Below are 19,941 nucleotides of genomic sequence, written 5' to 3' on the forward strand. Positions count from 1 at the left end.
GGCTGACATGCCACAAACCCCTGGTGCCACCTTCACCCTTTCTGCAGGGACATGCTGGCATCTTCCCATGAGGAATCCCAGCTCCTCACCCAGCTGAGATGCCCTTGAATAAGCAACATTAATTTAGAACGCTTTGCTCATGACCCAGGCAGCGTCTTGTTTGCTTGCAATGTGAAAGCTGTGCTGGGCTGGGAGAAGTGGGAAGATTTGTGCCTTGGCTTTCGGCACGGATGTGGGTTTGAGAAGCCCCGTGTTGCGATGGGAGTGGCGTACGGAGAGTTTTGAGTCTCTATCGTTTACTTCATATAACGCTTCGATCCGCCAGCTCTATTAAAGTTTGCATTTGCAGTTTCAAGATCAAAAATGCATTGTGTGGGGCAGGGATTAAATCGCAATAGAGAATGCCTAATGTGTAAATTTTATTCCTGTCTATATGGAAGAGTGGAGAATGTTTCTGATGAGGCTCATAAAACATCCTTTTTTTTAAAGTTTATAACTAACAGCTGTTTTGCTGCCTCTTCTCAGCACGCCAGGCTTATACCCCCTATTTTAATTATCGCATGAGGGTCATAAATTTAAATTCAGCAAGTCCCAGTTACCATGCTGTGTGTTTGGAGCTTGCAAAGATGTTCCTCTTAGAAGACAATGTAAAACATTGGAATGCTTGAGTGGCCCAAGAAGAGAGTTACTTTGGGGCCAAACATGACAAAAAGGAAGGATTAGGTCAATAGGGCTTCTTTATTTGTAATGTGGAAGATGAGTGCAAGGAGAGCTGAATGCAATGTCTGGTGTTATCTAAGCCCCAGGTTCTGGTGCTGGGAAGGCAGGAGGCTGAATAAATGGTTTGTGTGTGGGCATCACGTTATTCTGCCCATGTAGGGGCAATCAACCTCATCTTGTGCCTCTTATTTAAGGAGGAAAATGTAAGAGCTTGTCCATGCCTGCGAGCATGTCTTCCTCTAGTAACGACTTAAACGTGACTTAAGGAGAGGCTTTAGGAGACTATGAGATACAAGATAAGCCAGTATTTGTGTGTGGGACCTTCAAGGAGAATGCCAAATCCCAGCAAAAAGAGTTAAATCCAAAGGTGTCTTTTTTTATTTTTTTAAATTTTTTTTTGCAAAACCAGCACAAAAGTGGTGTCTCTGTGTGGCGCCTGGGGCTCCGTGCTACTGTAACTGTCATTTGTTAGATGAGATATAAAACACAAGGTTTGACAGCTGGCAACTGTTAAAGATCTTCTGGAAAGCTGGAAGTGTTTCCTCTGATGGACATGGTAAACTGCACACCGAGCAATTATGTTCTGCGTTTTCCACATTTCCCTGCAGAAATCCATCGGTGAGCAGAACGTGTGTTCTTGCTCCACAGACATGAGCGGTCCCCAGGGTGAGCATGTGGACATTTGACTGGATTAAAATTACTGTTGTCCTTTGACAGTGGATGTGGGCAGCGTCAGTAATGTGCCAAACTGGTCCCAGGTGGTGCTGCCGGGAAAGCAGATCCACATTAGTAGTGGGAGAAGTGGCTCCTTCAATGGGTCTATCAGCCCATCGTTGCCGTTGATGGTGGAGCTCTGTGGTTTTGGTGTATTAGGGTTGGGTTCTGTCCAAGACCTCATAAGCCATGGATCCTGAATTACCAACACTCGGAAGTGTGGCAGAGCTCAGTTTGTACGTGGTGGTCTTCAGCAGCAGATCCAAAAATCCTTTGCCAATGTGCAGCCCTCTTGGCATCCAAGAAAAGCACCAGACCCCACAAGCTCATTGCAGAAATCAGGAGGAAGGCTGCAAACAAGATCTTCATTTTTTTCCTGGTGCTATTTTACACTTGTCCATATGTTGAAAGTGTTTGTAAAATGCTTTGAGAAGGAACGTGATGTGCAACTGCCAGAAAATGCTGCTATTATATAGCTACTAAACATAGTGTTTTGCAAACTGCACACCCTGGAATAAATTTTTTCTTCAAAAAGCTTTTTGCAACACACCCGCTATTTTGTCATCCTGTTCTTTTCAGAAAATATGTTGGTCCTTGAAGAAAATTAAATACAGACAGGATTTTCAAGGGTGTTTGAATGGTTTAGTAGCACAAATCCTTCTGAAAGGCCACAACCCACGGACATATGTCCTTTGCTGTCTCTTCTCTGTTTTCAGGGTGCTGTAGGGATCCCCCATGCTTGTCTAGGTACTGGTCATAAATGGTGGCTTAGGCTTCATAGGACACCTTGCAAAATGCCCAGGGATTTGCGTATGAATAAGGGTGGTCAGACTGTTACTGGGGGCCTGATTTCAAGTTAAGTGAGACAATTTCAGCAGTTGCTTCAATGGTGGCATTGCTGGTGTTGTCTAAGAGAGAGCCTTCCTCAGGAAGCCAGACTCCAAACTCAGCACCTTCTAGCCCTAATATTTATGAGTCAATGAATTTTTTAGAGTTACAGCCCTGTAGCTTGGGTAGGATGAATGCTGGAAACAGATAATGGGATTTAGTTTCCTAGAGAGAGGCAGATAGCGTCCTGGGGATCTTCTCTGACTGTGCTCCCCTTGGTCTCCTGTGCCATATCTCTGGATCCCTTTCAGATATTGTGGATCCCCAGATGTCTTTCACCTCTGTTTGGGCAACTACACCCTATCTAGAATTTAGGGCAGTCATCATCTTTCTGTAAGTGTTGTGTATGGGCATCCTATTCCCAGGTCCATCTGATTCCTGTAAAGTGGGTCCTGATGAGTAGCTTGGGTGGAGCTGTCACCAACCACATCGCTAACCCAAAATTTGCTAAATGGCTTGAAGAGCACAGATGCTTAGGAGAGAGAGGTGTTACCTAAGACAGGTGGCAACTCCTGATTTATAGCCTTTGGTCCCATTCCTCTCATCCACACCTTCTGGTCCTCTTTTCCTAACGTTGTGGTTGTTTTTTTCCAGCTTGAAATTGTTCTCTCTCTGACAAAAAGCAAAAACAAAACCAAAACACCTGCTGTTCTACACTATGCCCAAGCCCAGTGTTCCCCTGTTTCTAACTGGAGCTCTTGGATGTTTCCTGTGATCAGTAATTGTATTAATTAATGCTAAGACCAATGGCATGGAAGGAATCAGTTGGGACAGGTGTCTCTTAAGGAGAGTGATGGAGGACCACCCATCACCCTGGCGAGAGCTGCCCCCTGAAATTCAGGACTTAGTTTAAGTTTTGCCTTCAAAAGTTTGAGGAGAAATATTAAACAGGACTCCCTGTCCCCCTCTCAAATGTGATTTTTCTATTAGATGAATTGTGAATTTTCATTATAAGAAGAACTATTTCTCCAAGACTGTGATTTTTAGTGGTTTTTTTTTTTTTTTTTTTTTTTTTTAAGAGGACAACTTCTCCCTGAAGTTTAATAAACCCTTCTGGTGATTTTGGGTGTTTTCTTCCATTATTTGGTGTTCTGGAGGAGTTTAAGTGTGAGACAAAGAAACCCAAGGACTACTTTCTGCTCAGACAATCCTGAACTGGCTGGATAAACAGACTGGAAGTCAAACAGAGTTTTTCTGTCTTCAGCCCCCTCAATAGATGGGCATGTGCTGATACAGTAGCTTAAAACGGACATGCTTGTGGTTTCACTTGGAAGCCAAATCCCAAGACAAGCAATCTCCAGCCACTCCAGGTACTTGTGGCTTGGCTGGTCCTCATTGCACACGCTGTGATTTAATAACCTGTGAGTCGCCCTGTTTGCAGGCTGCCACGTTATTTATACTGCATGTATTCTTGCGCACCCATAGCACTCACCAGCCCTTCTCCCTGACTGGGACATGGGCACAGTGTCACGATCCCTCTGTTGTTCAGCTGCCTTTTGACCCACTCCTTTCCCAAGCTCATTAAGCCATTTATCTTTGTAATACCTAATAACCATCATTAGGAGTATAGCTCAAGGGTCCTTATAATTGTAGTTGCCTTTACAGCTCTTGGGAGCAAGGATGTCTCCGATATCAAAGGTGCCACTTGGGTGAGATGGAGTCTGGTGGTCCCTCTGTGGACCAGGGAGAAGTTTTAACTTCTCTACAGGCCCCTCTTGACCATGGGCTTGCCAAGGAAGCGGGTGGAGAGAGCAATCCAAGGAGAAGAATGAAGCTAGGCCCCATCTGAGATGCCTCAAGGGTCTGTTTGGCAGCAGTGTGTGAAAGTCAGGGTTGGAAGAGAAAAGTCAAAGACAGTTCAAAGCAGATGGGGTGAGTGAGAACTGGGAGCCTCACCCTTCCTTCTCCCTCTGGTTGTAGAATCATAGAGTAGTTTGGGTTGGAAGGGACCCTCAGAGCTCATCCAGTGCCACCCCTGCCATGAGCAGGGACATCTTCACCAGCTCAGGTTGCTCAGAGCCCGTCCAGCCTGGCCTGGGATGTCTCCAGGGATGGTTCATCCAACACCTCTCTGGGAAACCTGGGCCAGGCTCTCACCACCCTCAGTGTAAAAACACTGCACATTCAGCACGTGTGGTTTTCTTTCTCTGTTAGGTCCCAGGAATCTCTCAGGATGGTGAGAGGTTTGCAAAAGGACCTGATGCAGTTTATGTACTGTATCCAGGCTCAGTATGGGTGAGTTTGTGGATGACGACCTGAGCACTTGCGTCCCTCATTCTTGGGCATGGCTGTGTATTCCACAGACAAGGGCTCATCTGCACATACAGCAGGAGTCTGCCCCAATGCAGGGACCATCCACCTAGAGATGGATGATTTTTCTCAGATAAAGCCAATGCCAACTGTGGTCCATAGCTGTTTTGCAGGGTGCTTGCAGCCCACAATATGCACTGAATTTATTCTGATCCTCTCTCCTCTAACAATTTCCCATTGATTTTTCAGTAGCGATTACTGCCATGACGTTACTAAGGGTAGACTTGGTACAAAGAAGTGCCTGTGAGGACTCATTCCCGCTTTGGAGCCAAGATACTTATTTAGGGGTGTGGAAAGAGACACTGATGGTTTCCTTTTGAGCACTCAAACTGGTATTCCCACCTGTGTTTTCCACTTGACTTCACCACTTGTGAACTGGGACCCATGCAACAAGGATTCCTTAGCAAATGCTTGGGGAGTGCTGCGGTGGTGCTGAATGCTGTAAGACATTAAAAACCCCAGGAAACGAATGCAAAAAAACCCCTGATTGAATGCATATCTGTCTCTTTTACCTCTTCTGCCCATTTTTCCACTGCCCGAGCAAATCAAAGCAGGCGCTGCGTAGGAGGGGATCTTTGCCCTAATGCCATCTGCGGCGGGCCAAGCCATACGGAGAAGGTGTATTTGGATTTAGACCGGCTACTCCGCTATGTTGCCGTTTCTATGGTAACTATTTTTTATTCAACAAGAGAAGCTTAAAAATCTGTAGGGCTAAATTTGATCCTAGGCAGATGCATCTGCAGTTTTTAAGGGGCTCTTTAGTAGGTGCGGTTTGTAGCTGGCTCTCCTGCTCATTACTTCAGGGTCACGGTATCTCTAAAGCTTCGTTCCCGGCACCCATTCCTCTTCATCCCACGCCACATCTCTACATTTTGGTCTTCCCATGACTGCATTTGTCAAATCGACAGACAGTTTGCTTGAGTTGTGTCTTACCAGGGGATTTTTGTCTCCCTGTGGTGAGTGTGTCTTCAGGGAAAATTGCTCCATGTTTAGCAAAGGGAGCTGATGAATCGCAAACAAGACAGATTCATCTGCAAATAATGCAGAAGATTGCATTTGGGAAGGTTTCTTTATTTATTTATTTTTTCTCAATTAAAAAACAAATGCCAGATTCCTGTAGAGGCAGTTTAACCACTGTTATTAGTGTGTTTGTGACTGGTTACCACACATGAGCTTTGTGATTAAAATTAGGCTATTAGAAGCAGCTAGTTTCTTGGAGAATTAGGGAAAACACTGAGGGAAGCAATTTCTTTGAAAACAAAAACTGAATCAAATAATATGTTTCCAATCATACCAGATGGGGCCCACTTCTTCTGTGCCTTTCAGTAGAGTAAACCAGGAGAGATGTGACTAAAGACAACAGCATTTCACACTGTTACAGTTGGTGAGGATTGAAGGAGGCTCAGGTCAGTAATTTATTAAGCACTCAGTGTTTCTTATCAGCTTCTCATCTTTGCAGCTTTTCAGCATTCAGACTTAGTTCTGAATTTTTGCAGAAAGTTGCAGTCTTACAGTTGTTGTGAGTCTCACTATCCTGGACCAAAAGAGCGCTGAATTTTAGGGCATTTGAAAATTAGAGTTCAAATTAGAGCCTTTTCCTCTTATCTGTACACTGTGTAGGCTGCTGGGCTTAAAATGAGGTCACTCCAGTGTTGTGTGTTCAACAGATGCGGATAAAAATGAGCATTTCATAATCGGAAGACAGCGTCCTTCCTTGGGTTTGTGGATGCAGCTTGAGCAACCAACCCATAGTATGGCTTCCCTCAATGTCGACAGCAAAAGCAGCTTAGCCAAGTCCTCCTGATCTATCTGCATTACCCAGCGCACTGAAAAATTACCTGACCTTCACCCTTTGGTGACGAGAATGCTGCTATGACATGACAGATTTGTGTTTATTTGCTCTTAAACTGCTTTCATTGAACAGAAATACTCATAAGCCGTATTTAGCAAGGTGTTTTGGTACCAGAAAGGGCAAATGACTATGATGATTGTTAAATGTATCTTCTTGTGTTCAAGACCTAAAGCAAATGCTTGGAGACTTTATTATTAGGACTTCAACATGTCACCCACACAGGTACCTCCCTAAAGTCTCTCTGCACCCTTTAGAATCTGAATACTTTTGTAAATCTAATTGTGAATCTCTTTTGAAATGACATTTAGGCTCCCAAGTCACCTGACATTTTTGAAACCTGCACTGCTCGTGGTTCGTTACCTATAAAGGATAAAATTATGCAGCTATCTCAGTACCTACAGAAAAGGATTGGGAATTAGGAGCCTGGTTCTCCTCCCAGCAGCATTGCTGACTTGTTTTTTGACCTTCAGACATGCCAGCCTTCAGCTCTGCAGGTGATGCTGGTTCCAGTGAGCTGTTGCAAAGCCCATCAGGATTTTTGCAGAAAGGTCGCAGAAACACACGGTGTCTGAAGACAGAGATAATGATGCAGATGCGTATCAAAGCGGGGCTGTTTTTCAGGTGGCCCGAAGGGTCTCAGCTTGTGCTTGCTGGCAGATTTGCAAATGCAAACTGCTCTAAAACGATGAGTGTGGGGCTGAGTTTAATTGCTTCTTGGGGTTTGTAGTGAGAGCTGTGACAGGTCTGGCTTTTGCCAGTGGGTTTGGGCTGTAAGTGACAGACGTTCAGAACGGGGTTATGCAATTTTCCATCTATTACCTGCGAGTGCCATCACAGGCTGTAATCCATCATGTTAGAGATTGTGACCCTTTGAATGAGCGACTGTGGTGCTTATGCCTCGTTAATTCGTTGTGCTTTCCTTGGTACGGTTTTTCTCTCTGCTCTGAGGGGTTCTTCTGCATCCTTGTCGACTGTTGATCCAGCTCACTTGATTGTTCTCCAGCAGTCAGAGGGTGTTTTCCATCACCTGCTCCGGGCTTGTGAACCACAAGACAGACAATCTGCTGGTAGAAATGAAGAAGAAATTGTTTACACTGAGGGTGGTGAGAGCCTGGCCCAGGTTGGCCAGAGAGGTGGTGGATGAACCATCCCTGGAGACATCTCAGGCCAGGCTGGACGGGGCTCTGAGCAACCTGAGCTGGTGAAGATGTCCCTGCTCATGGCAGGGGTGGCACTGGATGAGCTGTGAAGGTCCCTTCCAACCCAAACTATTCTATGATTCTATGACAAATCCATGTGGTGAGTGGGGCTGCTCCTGGGAAGCACTGACTGCCAGTAGAAGTGAAGTTTCACCAGGCACAAGGCTGTAAAATGCTCCAGCTGGTCAAAAATATTTTGCCTATTCATCTCCATTTCAAAGAAAACTGAAACTCTTTCAGAGAAGTTGCTAGAAAATAGTGGCTGATGACATTCTTGTAGGTGTCCTTGAATGCTGTGGAATAGTGGTGAAGGGTGGGATTCTGCCACCCGTAATTGTTTCAGGCATTTCTTTTTGTTAACTGCAGAGCCTGGCAATGACGAGGGGAACGTCTCACCCCTCCAGTCCTATTCTTGTAGCTGCTTTTATTAAACAGGCATCTTTCCTGTCAACATGAATAAAGGGAGGAGAGAGCAGTTCATTATCCAGTGTATCACTTTGAGTCTAATACTAATTAAAAGCTTTGCCTTCACTTGTGTGTAACCTATTCTTAGAAATTATGTAAATTAATGGGAGTTTTGAAGAGGAGCATATGCCTAATCCTAAGTAATTCCCTGCTGGCTGAGGCAGCTCCAGCACTGGAACGGGAGAACAGCATCGGGATTTTTTTTGTCCTTTTGTGGCTGCAAAATTCTAAGGCTGCTTTGGTAAATTTTGCTGCCTCTCTTTAGCAAATACACGAGAGAGATCAAATATCCAGACTCTGACCATTTGCCAGAGGTACAATACAAAGGCTTTTTCTCCATGAAAGCTTTCCCATCTCAAAAATGACATTTAACACAGACAAGCTTTTAACTTCTGCAGCCCTTCTCCGAACAAATGTACATTCCTGCTTCAAAGAGGATTTTGACCCTCAGAAAGGCGAAATACCCGAGATCCCGTAACTCCCCTTGCGAGTTCGCTCTTGCTATTAATTTAATGAGGAAGATATTTACATGCTATGCTGAATGAGAAGGGATATTTGATCCTAAAGTGCATAGCATATTGAGAAAACGGGATATACTTTTGAAGTGAAATAGCTTTAAATGTTGTTAGCTTTTTGTTCCCCCCCTTACCTGATTATTTTTTTCATTTGAAAAAGGCCAAAACAAACAGAACCAAAGAAACGCATTCAAATAAAAATGAGAAGCAATACGGCTTGGTCTCGATATATTTTGGTCTCAATCAACAAATCACTTAAAGTTGATGAAAACTACTTGCGTGTTTAAAGATAAACATGATTAAGTGATTTGGTGCATCTTGGCTTATTATGGATCGAAGCTGGATATGAGCGTGAATTGAATCCCGGAACTTTTGATGAGAAGACGCTGCAGTCTGAGCTTGCTTCCAGATGTATATTTTGCAAAGTTGCCTTTTCTTTACAACCCCACCCTAAGATTTAAGAGACGCTGGATGTGGACCCTCATGTAGGACACCCAAACTCCTGAATATCTGGTCTTTCCTCAAGGTTTTGGGCCTTTGTTGCGGAATCTTCCTCAGTTTCCCCATCAGTGCTGTGCTGGTTCTGCTGTGTGACTAAATTCATAATGATTTTTTGGGCTGCTTTTTGGTTCTCACTTAAAAGGCTCTGTCACATTGCAGGCTGGTAAGATGAAAACAATTCATTTAGACATGGTTGGGGCTTGTAAAAATCCTTATCTCTAATGACAGCAGGAATGTAAGGTCCCAAAATAGAAGTCGTTAAGTCTACGAGGGAAGGCACTTCTTGGGAAAAGAAAGCCTAATGACACAGAACTTCAGATCAATAGAAAATCATTTTAGAACAAGAATACAACATGTAGCAATGAATGTAGATGGGAATGACATTGCTAACCGTTTATGAGATAGCAAGGTTTCTGCATGTAGTCTGGAATCGTCTGTATGTGTGTGTTAAATATAACGTTATCTCTTTTTAGGCTTTTATTGGCTAATGCACAGGTGATCCAGAAACACTGTAGGACATTTTAGTTGAATGAACACAAAATATGATCATTACTCTGGAATTAAGACGCCAGCTTGTACACCTATTAGACAGGGATCATGAGGGATGGAATATTTTGGTAGATGTTAAACACTAAACTAATGGCCTGTCAGGGAGCTGAATCTAAGTTTCTTCTGAGTCTTGGGACTTCATCCTGCTGCCTTCCCCAGAGCTTCTGTGTGCAGCCAGCTTTGATCCCAGGTGAACGTGTTGTGATGGGCATGTACTTAAACACAATTGCATGTTTTCCCACCAACATGTTCTCATGTTGCCCACATCGGTCTGACTTCATCGTCTGGGCCTTAATCCACCTTTAGTCTCCTGTCTGGAGAAAAGACCTTCTTATCTCGCAGCACATGGAAACCAGCCCAAGCCCTTATTTTGGTGCCCAGAAGGGATTGGACATCCATCAGGATAAAAGGTGTTTTCACCCGTGCTGTGCATTACCCTGGGGGACCTCAGGTTGAGTCCTGGCACTTCTGGATCTGTTTGCTCTCAGATGGTGGTGGCTGTCAGAGGTGAAGACGCTCTGGCCAGGGGAGATTTTCCAGGAGCTGTGTCTCAGATGGGTCCTCACTTTGGTGAGCACGATCTCCTTGCTGACCAAGTTCAAGTTAGATGCTTCTGATGAGATGGATGCACGTTGTGCTTTAGGTGTGATGGGCTTGGTCCTGCAGATCTGTCCTCTAAGAGCGAGGTTGTCCCCTCTCTTTCTGTGAGTGGGTTGGCATGAAAAGAACCCAGTTGGAGCTGAAAGTCAATCTGGTAAACAGCTAAGTGACAAAATTTCAATCAGCTAAGTGACACATTTCAAATAGATTTTGAAATTTATCAACCCCTCCTTGGTGGATGGTGCTGACACACTGTGTGTTCCTCTTCCCCATCGCTTTGACAGGACCATGCTGACTTGCGGAACCACTTCTTCACTGTGGGGATGAAGCTGGAGGCGGTGAATGTGAGGGAGCCATTTCATATCTGTCCTGCATCAGTGACCAAGGTGAGTTCCCAGAAAGGCTGGATGAAAAGAGCCTGATTAGGAATCTCTTACTGATCTTCACTACATTTAGGCAAACTCAAGAGTGGTTCATCATTCACTGGAGAACACATTAAGAAATATGTTTAAAATCTTTGGTTGTTCCTAGTTAATGAACTGTTTCTTTCCCACAAGCCTCACCATCTGATGATATGCACTTAAATCCAATGGGGATGAGCATGTCCTTCTACCACTTCTTTGCAAAAATAAAGTTATCCCTATTTTATCTCTGTGTCTCCTCCATGTGTATGTATTTTCCCCACATCTGGGAAACCTTTTGAAATGTAACAGCTGGATGGAGGTGGTAGCTGGGTATTTGATCACACCCAAAGGCAAGAGAGGGGAAGGCTGTGGGGACTCCAGGATCACCTGCAGTCCCTGTGCAGCTGTGGGTACCCTGAGTGACCCTGAACCCCAGCATTCTCCCTTGCCTCAGTTTACCCATCTGTAAAACTCACGCTTCGGTGTCTTTGCTAGAAGCACTTTGATGAAAAGTGTTAGGCAAGAGCGGGTTATCTTCAGGAGTAGCTTGATTCCAGGGCCTGTCTGTTTCAGCTTTTCACATTGCCTAATATTACTGCAAAATTAACTTCTGGTTTTGTTTTCTTCTTTTTCACCCCTTAGGTTTTTAACAATCATTATTTACAAGTGACCATTGATGACCTGAGACCTGAACCCAGCAAAATCTCAATGCTTTGCCATGCAGATTCCTTGGGGATCTTGCCAATACAGTGGTGCCTTAAAAACGGAGTCAATCTCACACCTCCCAAGGGTTCGTATTCCTTCGTGGTGGTTTACAGGCTTCCTCTGAAGGAAGTTTTTGTGTTATTATTGCTTTTAATACTGTGATGCTGTTCACTGCAGAGCTTCACCCTAAGTTTCTTGGGCCAGAATAGCTCTTGAGTCACTGAGGCTGTTGTGGCTCATACCACCCCATGAATCATGAAATCATAGAATAGTTTGGGTTGGAAGGGACCTTTAAAGGTCCACCTAGTCCAACCCCTGCCATGAACAGGGACATCTTCACCAGCTCAGGTTGCTCAGAGCCCCGTCCAGCCTGGCCTGGGATGTCTCCAGGGATAGTTCATCCACCACCTCTCTGGGAAACCTGGGACAGGCTCTCACCACCCTCAGTGTCAAAAATGTCTTCCTCATGTCTGGCCTGAATCTCCCCTCCTTTAGTTTAAAACCATCACTCCTTGTCCTGTTGCAACAGGCCCTGCTAAGAATCTGTCCCTGAGAACATCTCTGCAAATGCATCTTGCTGGTGAATTGATGTCCATGTGCTTTGTAGTCTAAAGGAGGCTGCAGCAAAACCTGGTGAATTCCTGTAAAATGCATCTTAGTGATGCTTCGTGTGTGTAGAGAGCAAAAGGAACAAGAGAAGTCATCATACTAGAGGGAAACCAGGCAGTTCCACTACAGCATCCACACTGGTAAAACACTGAGCCCAAGGAAAGCTCCTAAATCTAAATGTCTTCTGTATTGAAGCCACTTTGTGCCCTGCCAGCTAAACTCAGAGCTGCCCTGTTGCTTGGGAGAAAAATAAATACCTCAAAAAAAAAAAAATCCACTAAGTTTTGTGCATGTGGATTTGTCTTAATTTTGGGAGAAGTATGCTGCTGCCAAACCTGGGGAAGACAGGGTTATTCCCTAACACAGTCAGAGTCCTCTTATGTATATCCAAAGTGTCTTTTCAGCATATGTAATTTGAAATTTCCACCAAAGTCCTGTGCATGCAGCTGCATATGATGCATCCATGTTCACTCTGTTGCTTTTACTGAAATAAATGTGCTGTCTGGATGCTTTAGCTCCTTCCTGCTTAAAACCAGGTGTAATGATAATGTCTCCATGAGTGCTCAATGATATTGACCAGAAAAGTGGATAAAAATGAAAGTACGTGGAATGGTTTTTTCTGGCTGTGTGGTGGGATTTTTTGGTTGGTTTGGCGTTTTTTTGTATGTGTGTTTTTTTTGTTTGTGTTTTTTCATTCTTGTTTGTTGTTTTTTTTTCCCACCCCAAATCCACATGCAGCATCCCTCAGGCCAGCTAATTAACTAAAGCAGATCATAGGCCAGACATTTCTCTTTACAGGGTCATGGCCTAATAATTTCCAATCTGTGCTGGTACAAAGTCTGTCCGAGATGGTGTTTTACAGGTCAAGTACATGCACTTTTTAGAAGTGGCTATAACATCTGTCATGTGGATATTTCTCAACCCAGCCAGTAAAGTCTAAGGAGCAAGTAGGTATCTGGTATGATGTCTGGTGACCAGGGTTCACTTGGCCTCCTGAGAAAGTGTAGGAAGTCTCCCCTCATTCCCCTGATGAAAATAAGATTTGCTTTCTGCTGTCAGATAGGAAATCCTGGAGGGAAGCTATTAAAAAGGCACCAAGCAAGTGGCAGATAGATGCACGCTATATATTCCTGTATTTCTTACACTGGATATGAGGGCTGCGTGCCCAAACTACATATTAGCACCATTGGTGTGAAATACCTCTTCTGTTGGCAGACACGCTCTTTGAGTCACTGAAATGTGATCAGACACCGGAACAATTTTATTGAAAACAAACAATAACAAAAAAATCACAAACCACCAAAAAATAAAGCAAAGGGAAAGGGAAAAGCATCCAGACCCCCATTGAGGGAGCCGATCTTTTCTGAGCAGAATAATATCAGGTTTGGATGAAGAAATAACCGGTGCTGATATGCGAGGGCTGCAATGCTGTGGAAGTGAGGAAGGTTGTGGTGTGAGCTGGCTGCTGATGAGCAGGCCTGCAGAAAGAGGAGGAAATCCCACCATTTCCACCCAAATCACGGGACAGCTCTACCTGCCCTGGGGGGTCCAAAATTGCCCCTTCTCACACCAGAATTGACCAGCCTCCTGCTTCCCTAGTGCTCACGCATTCCCAACCAACATTATCCTTAACAGATAACGTGCTAGTGTTGCCCAAATAGCTCTCGCTGTTGAAAGGCAAGAAGTGGAGCAAAAGAACAAGAAGTCCTTTTTGTGAAAAAAAGTCTTATTTGCTGTATTGTATTTCTTTGCTTGGCTTTTTTTTGGTTAGTTTGTTGTTGACAAGGAGGTTCTCTGAATTTAAAATGAACTGATTTTATTTCATTGGAACAATATGCCAGGTTGGGGTATTTAGGTTCAGAGTCCTTTATTTCTCTGATATCATTCTCTTGCCTTTTTGCCTATCAGGCCTTTGTTGAAGCCAAACATACAGTAGATGAGTCATGAACAGGAGGTGCAAACATTTGCTACTAGAAATAGAGAGCAGTGTTTTCCTGTACAGTGCCAAAAATGAATACCCATTTACTGCTGCTGTATAAATATTGAACAAGTGCTGTTTATATTTATTAAAGCTGGATTTGTAGACCGCTTCCCTTTAGAGTAACAACCATTGTTCCTTTTTATCAGCTATTAAGATGGGGGAAAAATGTATCGGTAGCGCTCCTAGTTGTAAGGCTTGCTAAGAAAATGATACTTGCAAAACTTGCAGTACATTTGTATTTTTATATTTGCTTCTGATTGAACTGCTGGGCTCCTCTATGCTGAGAGTTGAGGTAGAAAACACAATGGGTTTTTACATGTTTGGTGAATCACTCAAGCAAAGCTTTGAAGGTTGTCACTTGGGCTGAACCTGAAGGGATCGCAGCCCTGAGCTAATGACATTTGGTTCATACCATGGTGCTCCAGGGAAAGCCCATATACAGGTCCAGGCTTGCTTGAAGCCAGTTCTTGAGTATGGTCCTCTTGGAGTCATCCTCCTTGGGCTGCTGAAGTGAGTTGTAGCCAACTCTAACTGACCTCCTGGGTTTTCGTCCTGCTGAGGTCTACAACACAAGGTCTTCCAGTGATTTCAGTGGTGTAGGGACAAGCCAACAGTTGTGGTGACAACTCAGCCAAGTTTTTATGCCTCACTGAAACCTTGTCAACGTGCCTTTTCCATCCTCTCTGCCAAGACTTTGCATAACTTGCGATTAAGATTCAAAACCTGTCCGTAAGGGGTTTAAATCGTAGATACGAGAGTGTGCAGGGTGTAGGAGGGTTTTTGGGTCCCTGGGAGCACTGCCTAGCAACTGGGGTGGACCACAGGTCATTTAATGTAGACAACTATATTGTGGCTGTCCCCACCTCAGCCCATCACCTTAGCAGCTTCTGGAGTCAATGGAGAGTGAGAAGGACTTTCATATGGCAGTTCTGCTCCTTCTGCAGAAGGACGGACACATGGACAGACAGGTGGCCTCTAGATCTCCCCGTTTCTCCGTTGACTCTTTAGGGAATCCAAGGAGACAGGCACAGCTATAAGGCGTCTCCACTGCAAAAATCTGTATGCAATCAGATGAATCCCCTCCTGACGCGACGTGCACGTCTCCCGTTTTCCATTTCATTTTATGAAGCTGAAAAATATCTGGCAGACAACTGGAAAGCAAAAAGGAGATGGGGAAGAAGCAGAAAGAAAATACTGTTGCAAAAACTTGTTAAAAAACAGTGCAAGGATAATTTTTGGTATCAAAAATGTACATTATAAGTAATGGCCCTTTTTTACTTGCCTGTGCATGTTGATTTCTAGCTTCTGAATTATTGTGTGCTTTGATGCCCCACAGAGACAGGCACCTTTTAGGACTCTCTCTGCTCAAAGGCTTTATCTCAATTTGTATGTGCGCAACCATTAGAAGCAGAAGTTCATCTTATCCAAGATACTTGCGCCTTATCAGTATACCTGGGATTTTTATTTTTGAATTTTTTACCTCCTTTTTTGGGTCTGTGTGACTGATAGGTGACTCCACGCAGTATTCCAGTCCTTTCCTGCCTACAAAAGAATTTCACGATTTTCATTGTCATAAATGATTCATTCCCATCTGATCTGGAGAGTTCCTTTTTGACTCTCAATGAAAAAGGCATTGAGGGTTGTTCTGTGAAATGAGGGGAGGCCGAGACACCAGGAGGGGAGAATTTGGCCGTTAGGTGACTCCCGAAACTTTCCAATGAGAGTTCTCAATAATGTTATTGCAGTCTCAACAGTATCATCACAGGATGCTATTAGCACTCACCAGTTTCAAGCACCTTAAAAACAGGCTGAGACAGACAAAAAAATCCAAAACAAACCAAAAAGAAAAAAACCCACCCTCTTTCTGTCCCTAGGTTTTATTGCCTAGATAGCCAGGTAAGAAGAATCAATGAGCAGAGGTCTGTTTTGTCTCTCTGTGATGGGACTGTTTGAAAGATACCCATATAAATCAATGTTGCTTCATTTTCTGTCATAGAAGTAGAGGCTGAAGGGATCGTCTGGCTACCGAGACATTAGCCCGGGAGCTGGGAAATCTGGGTTATTTTCCTGCTCTGCTCTCCATTTCCATATAACCTTGGGTGACATGCTTAGTGTGATGGGATTCAGCCCTCGTACGCTGAGCTGCTGGAAAATCAGTCATGTAGGGTACACCCCTATCAATGAACAGAGAGTAGAATTTATCTCGTGCTTTGAGGAAGAGGGTGGATCAGCTTCTGACTGTGCTTGTCCTCTCCCTGTCCACTGCTGAGGGACCCTTGATGTCCATCACCCCATCTTTCAGATAGCTAAAGGAAGGAGAAAGAGATCTATGGCTAGTCCCATCTGGAAAATTAGGTAGTTATGGGTTTATTAAATTCTGGGAGATGCTCACAGGAAAGGGAAAATAAGGAAAACGAATATGTTTTATAACTTTTTAATGAAGATGCATAGTTTTCAAAGCAAAATGCAGAAGGTGTGTGAGTGGGGGCTGGAGAAGCGTTGGCTCTCATGATGTATAAACAGGCATCCAGAGAACTGATCGTGCGGAGGTCACTGAGGTGGGATGGGATGCTGGGACACACAGTTGCCTCCTTGGGGCCCATTCCGTGCTCTCTGTCTGGTGCGAAGCAGAGGGTGATGACACGTTCTGTTTTGTCACCCCGCAGGTTACTCTGGCCAGGACTTTGACTGGGCAGACTACCAGAAGCAGTGTGGAGCGGAGGCGGCGCCTCACCTGTGCTTTAGAAATGTAAGTTCTCTTTTTGCGTTTGTGTCGCTCCTGTTGATCACGTGAAACACGGTTGCTTGCACAGAAGATCTGCAGTGAGGCTTTGAAAGGTTCCCCCAGACCACTATGAATGTCTCATAGGAAGGAAGCTTGAGAAATATTTCAGGTCTCCATCCCTAAAAGATCAAAAACAGCATCTTGCTCTTTATCTGATTCATTTAGATTTTCTGCTTCTTATATCCTCTCTGATTTTGTATAGCACCTAGCACAAGAAGAATCTCAACTGACTTTTACAAATAATTCAAGTCCTATTAAAAAAAACGAACACTGAGAAAAGAAAATTGCATGGTATCATCTGACCCTTTTCACATGTTGGGTGTTTTCTCTTATTTCTGAAGGGATATGTTTAACCAAACCAAATGTGTTTAAAAGCTAAGGTTGCAACTGTTGAGCTCAGAGTGTGAGAAGAGTGATAAACGTGCATGGATGCTCTGGTCTTGGGGATGGTTCATGTTCTCCTTGATATGTCGAGAGTGATGTGAGTGAGCAGCACATCATTAACACTGTAGGCCGTTAAGAGCTTTGGAAATAGTCTTTTGCAGGCTTTTTTACGGCAATGGCAGTCTGGCATGGCTTGATCCCACAAGTATTTGTCACTTGGTGAAAGTAGCCTTCTATCTTTTACAATAATGTGGTGCTCTTCACGCTCCCATCAACTGATGGAAGTTGAGATCTCATCAATAACTGAAAATGTGGTGGTACCTAAAATGAGTGAAGAAGGGTTTGCAAAATAAAGTGGTGTTGTGAATGGTGAACAGGCAGGTTCGTCTGGGAGTTACATAGCTTTTTACTGTACTCAGAAGGTGTTTATGAAAAGCAGAACTAAGACAGTCTCACAAGACACCAGCTGTGTTTTCACATCATCTTCCTCATCTATGGTGGCCCAAGGGCAACCTGGCTTGGAACAGACCTTTGACGGTGAATTGATGAATGTGAACACTTTTTGTTGATGAATTCAGAAGACCGGTGTCATGAACAGAGTTTGACCTGGGAATCCAGTCAGAGTTGAGATTCCTTTGCCCCATTTATTGTGTTGTTCTATGCAGAATCCTCTGCCTCAAGGGGCTTTAAGTGAAGATTTCTGAAAGTGCTGAGGGAAGCTGAACAATGCTACATCACACCAACAGAGTGAGACAACTGCTGCATTTCTTCTCTTCTACAACCACCCCGCCCTTTTCTTTATATTTCTTCTCATTTTGTCAAGTAATGGATCTATGCTCTCAGCACTGGCAGCTTTGAGAAGAGTCTCTGCGTAATATCCTCCAAAGATTAAATCAGGTCTAAGCACTTTTTTTCCCTCTTTTTTTTTCTTTTAAGGAAACATTTATCAGATGAACAAGTGTCTGTTATTCTTTCACTCAATGACACAATTCTCTGCAGGGAGATGTAATCTCACTGTCATCTCTTGCACAACCTCCCTGGCAGGTCGGTCCATTTATTTCATGGCTGTGAGCGGCTCTTTGATAGAAGGTGTTTTGCAAACACATCTTCCATCTAGTGCAGCCAGACGTGGTGCTGGAAGTGGATATGCTGTAACTGTTTCCCCAAGGGGAGATATTTAACAAGGAGAGGCATTTATGAAATGGATCGACATGACCAAGTGCTTAGTAAAATAAACTCCCAGCTAACTATTTTGCCATTGATTCTGTGTAAATTAGCCTCCAGCACCGAATTGCAATGAAAGGAGCCGGTGTGATGATAAATGACATTTCCTTGTTAGGCAACATAAAAGGCATTTAAACAGACTCACCCTGCTTTTCTGCAGTCCTGGCCAGAGGCAGCTTTTACAGGGTGAAGCTGATCCATGTGCTGAGCAAGGCTTGTGGCAGTCCAAGCAGTGTTTGAGACCAGCAGCACATTCTGGGAAGGCCCCTTGATGAAAAAAAAGACCAAATCCGTAAGTTTTTAGTCTCACAAAGAGCTCCAGTGACTGGTCAAGGTGGAGTGCCCATGACCAGAGGTGCTACAAATAGCAGAAGGACTTAATTTGAATCTGGCTTCCAGTTGTTCACATGGGGTTGCTGGATGAGACACTGATGTCATTTTGAGTCAGTGACAATTATTACCCATCCTAATTATTGTTAGCCAAAATCTCAGCTGCAAGGGGGAACCTTTTTGTGCTACTGTGTGCAAAAAGAGAGATGCAAGTGTTCAGAGCTGGTGTGTTGCAGAATAGGTGGGACAAAGGGGATGAAGATGCAAGGAAAAGAAGCCTTGGCATGGCCACAGGTACTGCGCTAGTGTGTTTTCTGGTGGTGGAGATGTTGGGAAGGGACTGAGCAGAAGTGAAAGGAGAGGGGACACTGGAAGGGACAGAAGGTAAGGATGAAAGTAGATGAAGAGTAGCTTGAGGATGGTGGGGAAGGTTTTGGAGAGGGTTGTAGGGTTTTGGGATTGCTCCGCACTTGGGATCATCTGCAGTGGCTCCAAACAGGAGCTCTGGTTTGTTATGTTAGGGCTGAGCCATCCTGGCTCTGGCAGGTGCAGGAGGGGCTGGTCAGCAGCTTCTCTTAGGACACCCAAACTCTTAATACAACAGGGGATACTGCATTCTTGCAAGCTCATGACCATACGTTTTGGTCCTGTGTTTTGTAGTTGGAATGATGACCACTTCTTTGGGGAGCATTGCTCTAACATCAGAGCTGGCTTTGCCTTCACTGGAGAAGAGTGAGGGGGCAGTGGAAGCCTCATATAACCTGTGAAAGACCTGTTTCTTTGGTTTAAGTGCATTTAAGTTGTATTTAGGTTGTATTTAAGTGTTCAGAGTTACTGCTGTGGCAGTGAACACAACTGGCTCCATCTGCACCCACCTGCAACTGATGAACTTATGTACCTGAAGTCTACAGAGAAGGACCTTGTACATGGAGCTTAAAATACTCCATGAAGAAAAACATACTTGAATAGGTTACTCAGGTTTCTCCAGCCTCAGTCAGCCTGGGCAACTAAATGTCTGAAGGAGTTTCTCTGGTCTCAGGCAAGATGGGTTATTTACTTTACAAGGTTTCTCCTAAGAAGGTGAGAGGTGCTCAAGCACAGCAGATCTGGGAACCCTCTGTGTGATTTCCCATCAGCAATGGTGAACAGCAAATGCATCACTAGCCAGCATTCAAATATAAGCGGAACTGGTGTAGAGTAACCTCT

The 19,941-nt window shown here is 44.2% G+C and overlaps 1 protein-coding gene across 3 annotated transcripts in view; it reads left to right on the top strand.

Annotated features, from left to right (window-relative positions):
* SFMBT2 (Scm like with four mbt domains 2) overlaps nucleotides 1–19,941 on the top strand; it is a 128,586-nt gene that overhangs the window by 68,184 nt on the left and 40,461 nt on the right. For all 3 annotated transcript variants that reach the window (XM_065855554.2, XM_071803535.1, XM_071803536.1), the window contains 3 exons: nucleotides 10,598–10,699; nucleotides 11,360–11,507; nucleotides 16,679–16,761. In XM_065855554.2, the coding sequence (XP_065711626.1) occupies nucleotides 10,598–10,699; nucleotides 11,360–11,507; nucleotides 16,679–16,761 (333 nt within the window). The remainder of the gene's footprint in view (nucleotides 1–10,597; nucleotides 10,700–11,359; nucleotides 11,508–16,678; nucleotides 16,762–19,941) is intronic.

The sequence above is a fragment of the Patagioenas fasciata genome, chromosome 1, assembly GCF_037038585.1.
Source record: "Patagioenas fasciata isolate bPatFas1 chromosome 1, bPatFas1.hap1, whole genome shotgun sequence".
Classification (NCBI taxonomy): domain Eukaryota; kingdom Metazoa; phylum Chordata; class Aves; order Columbiformes; family Columbidae; genus Patagioenas; species Patagioenas fasciata.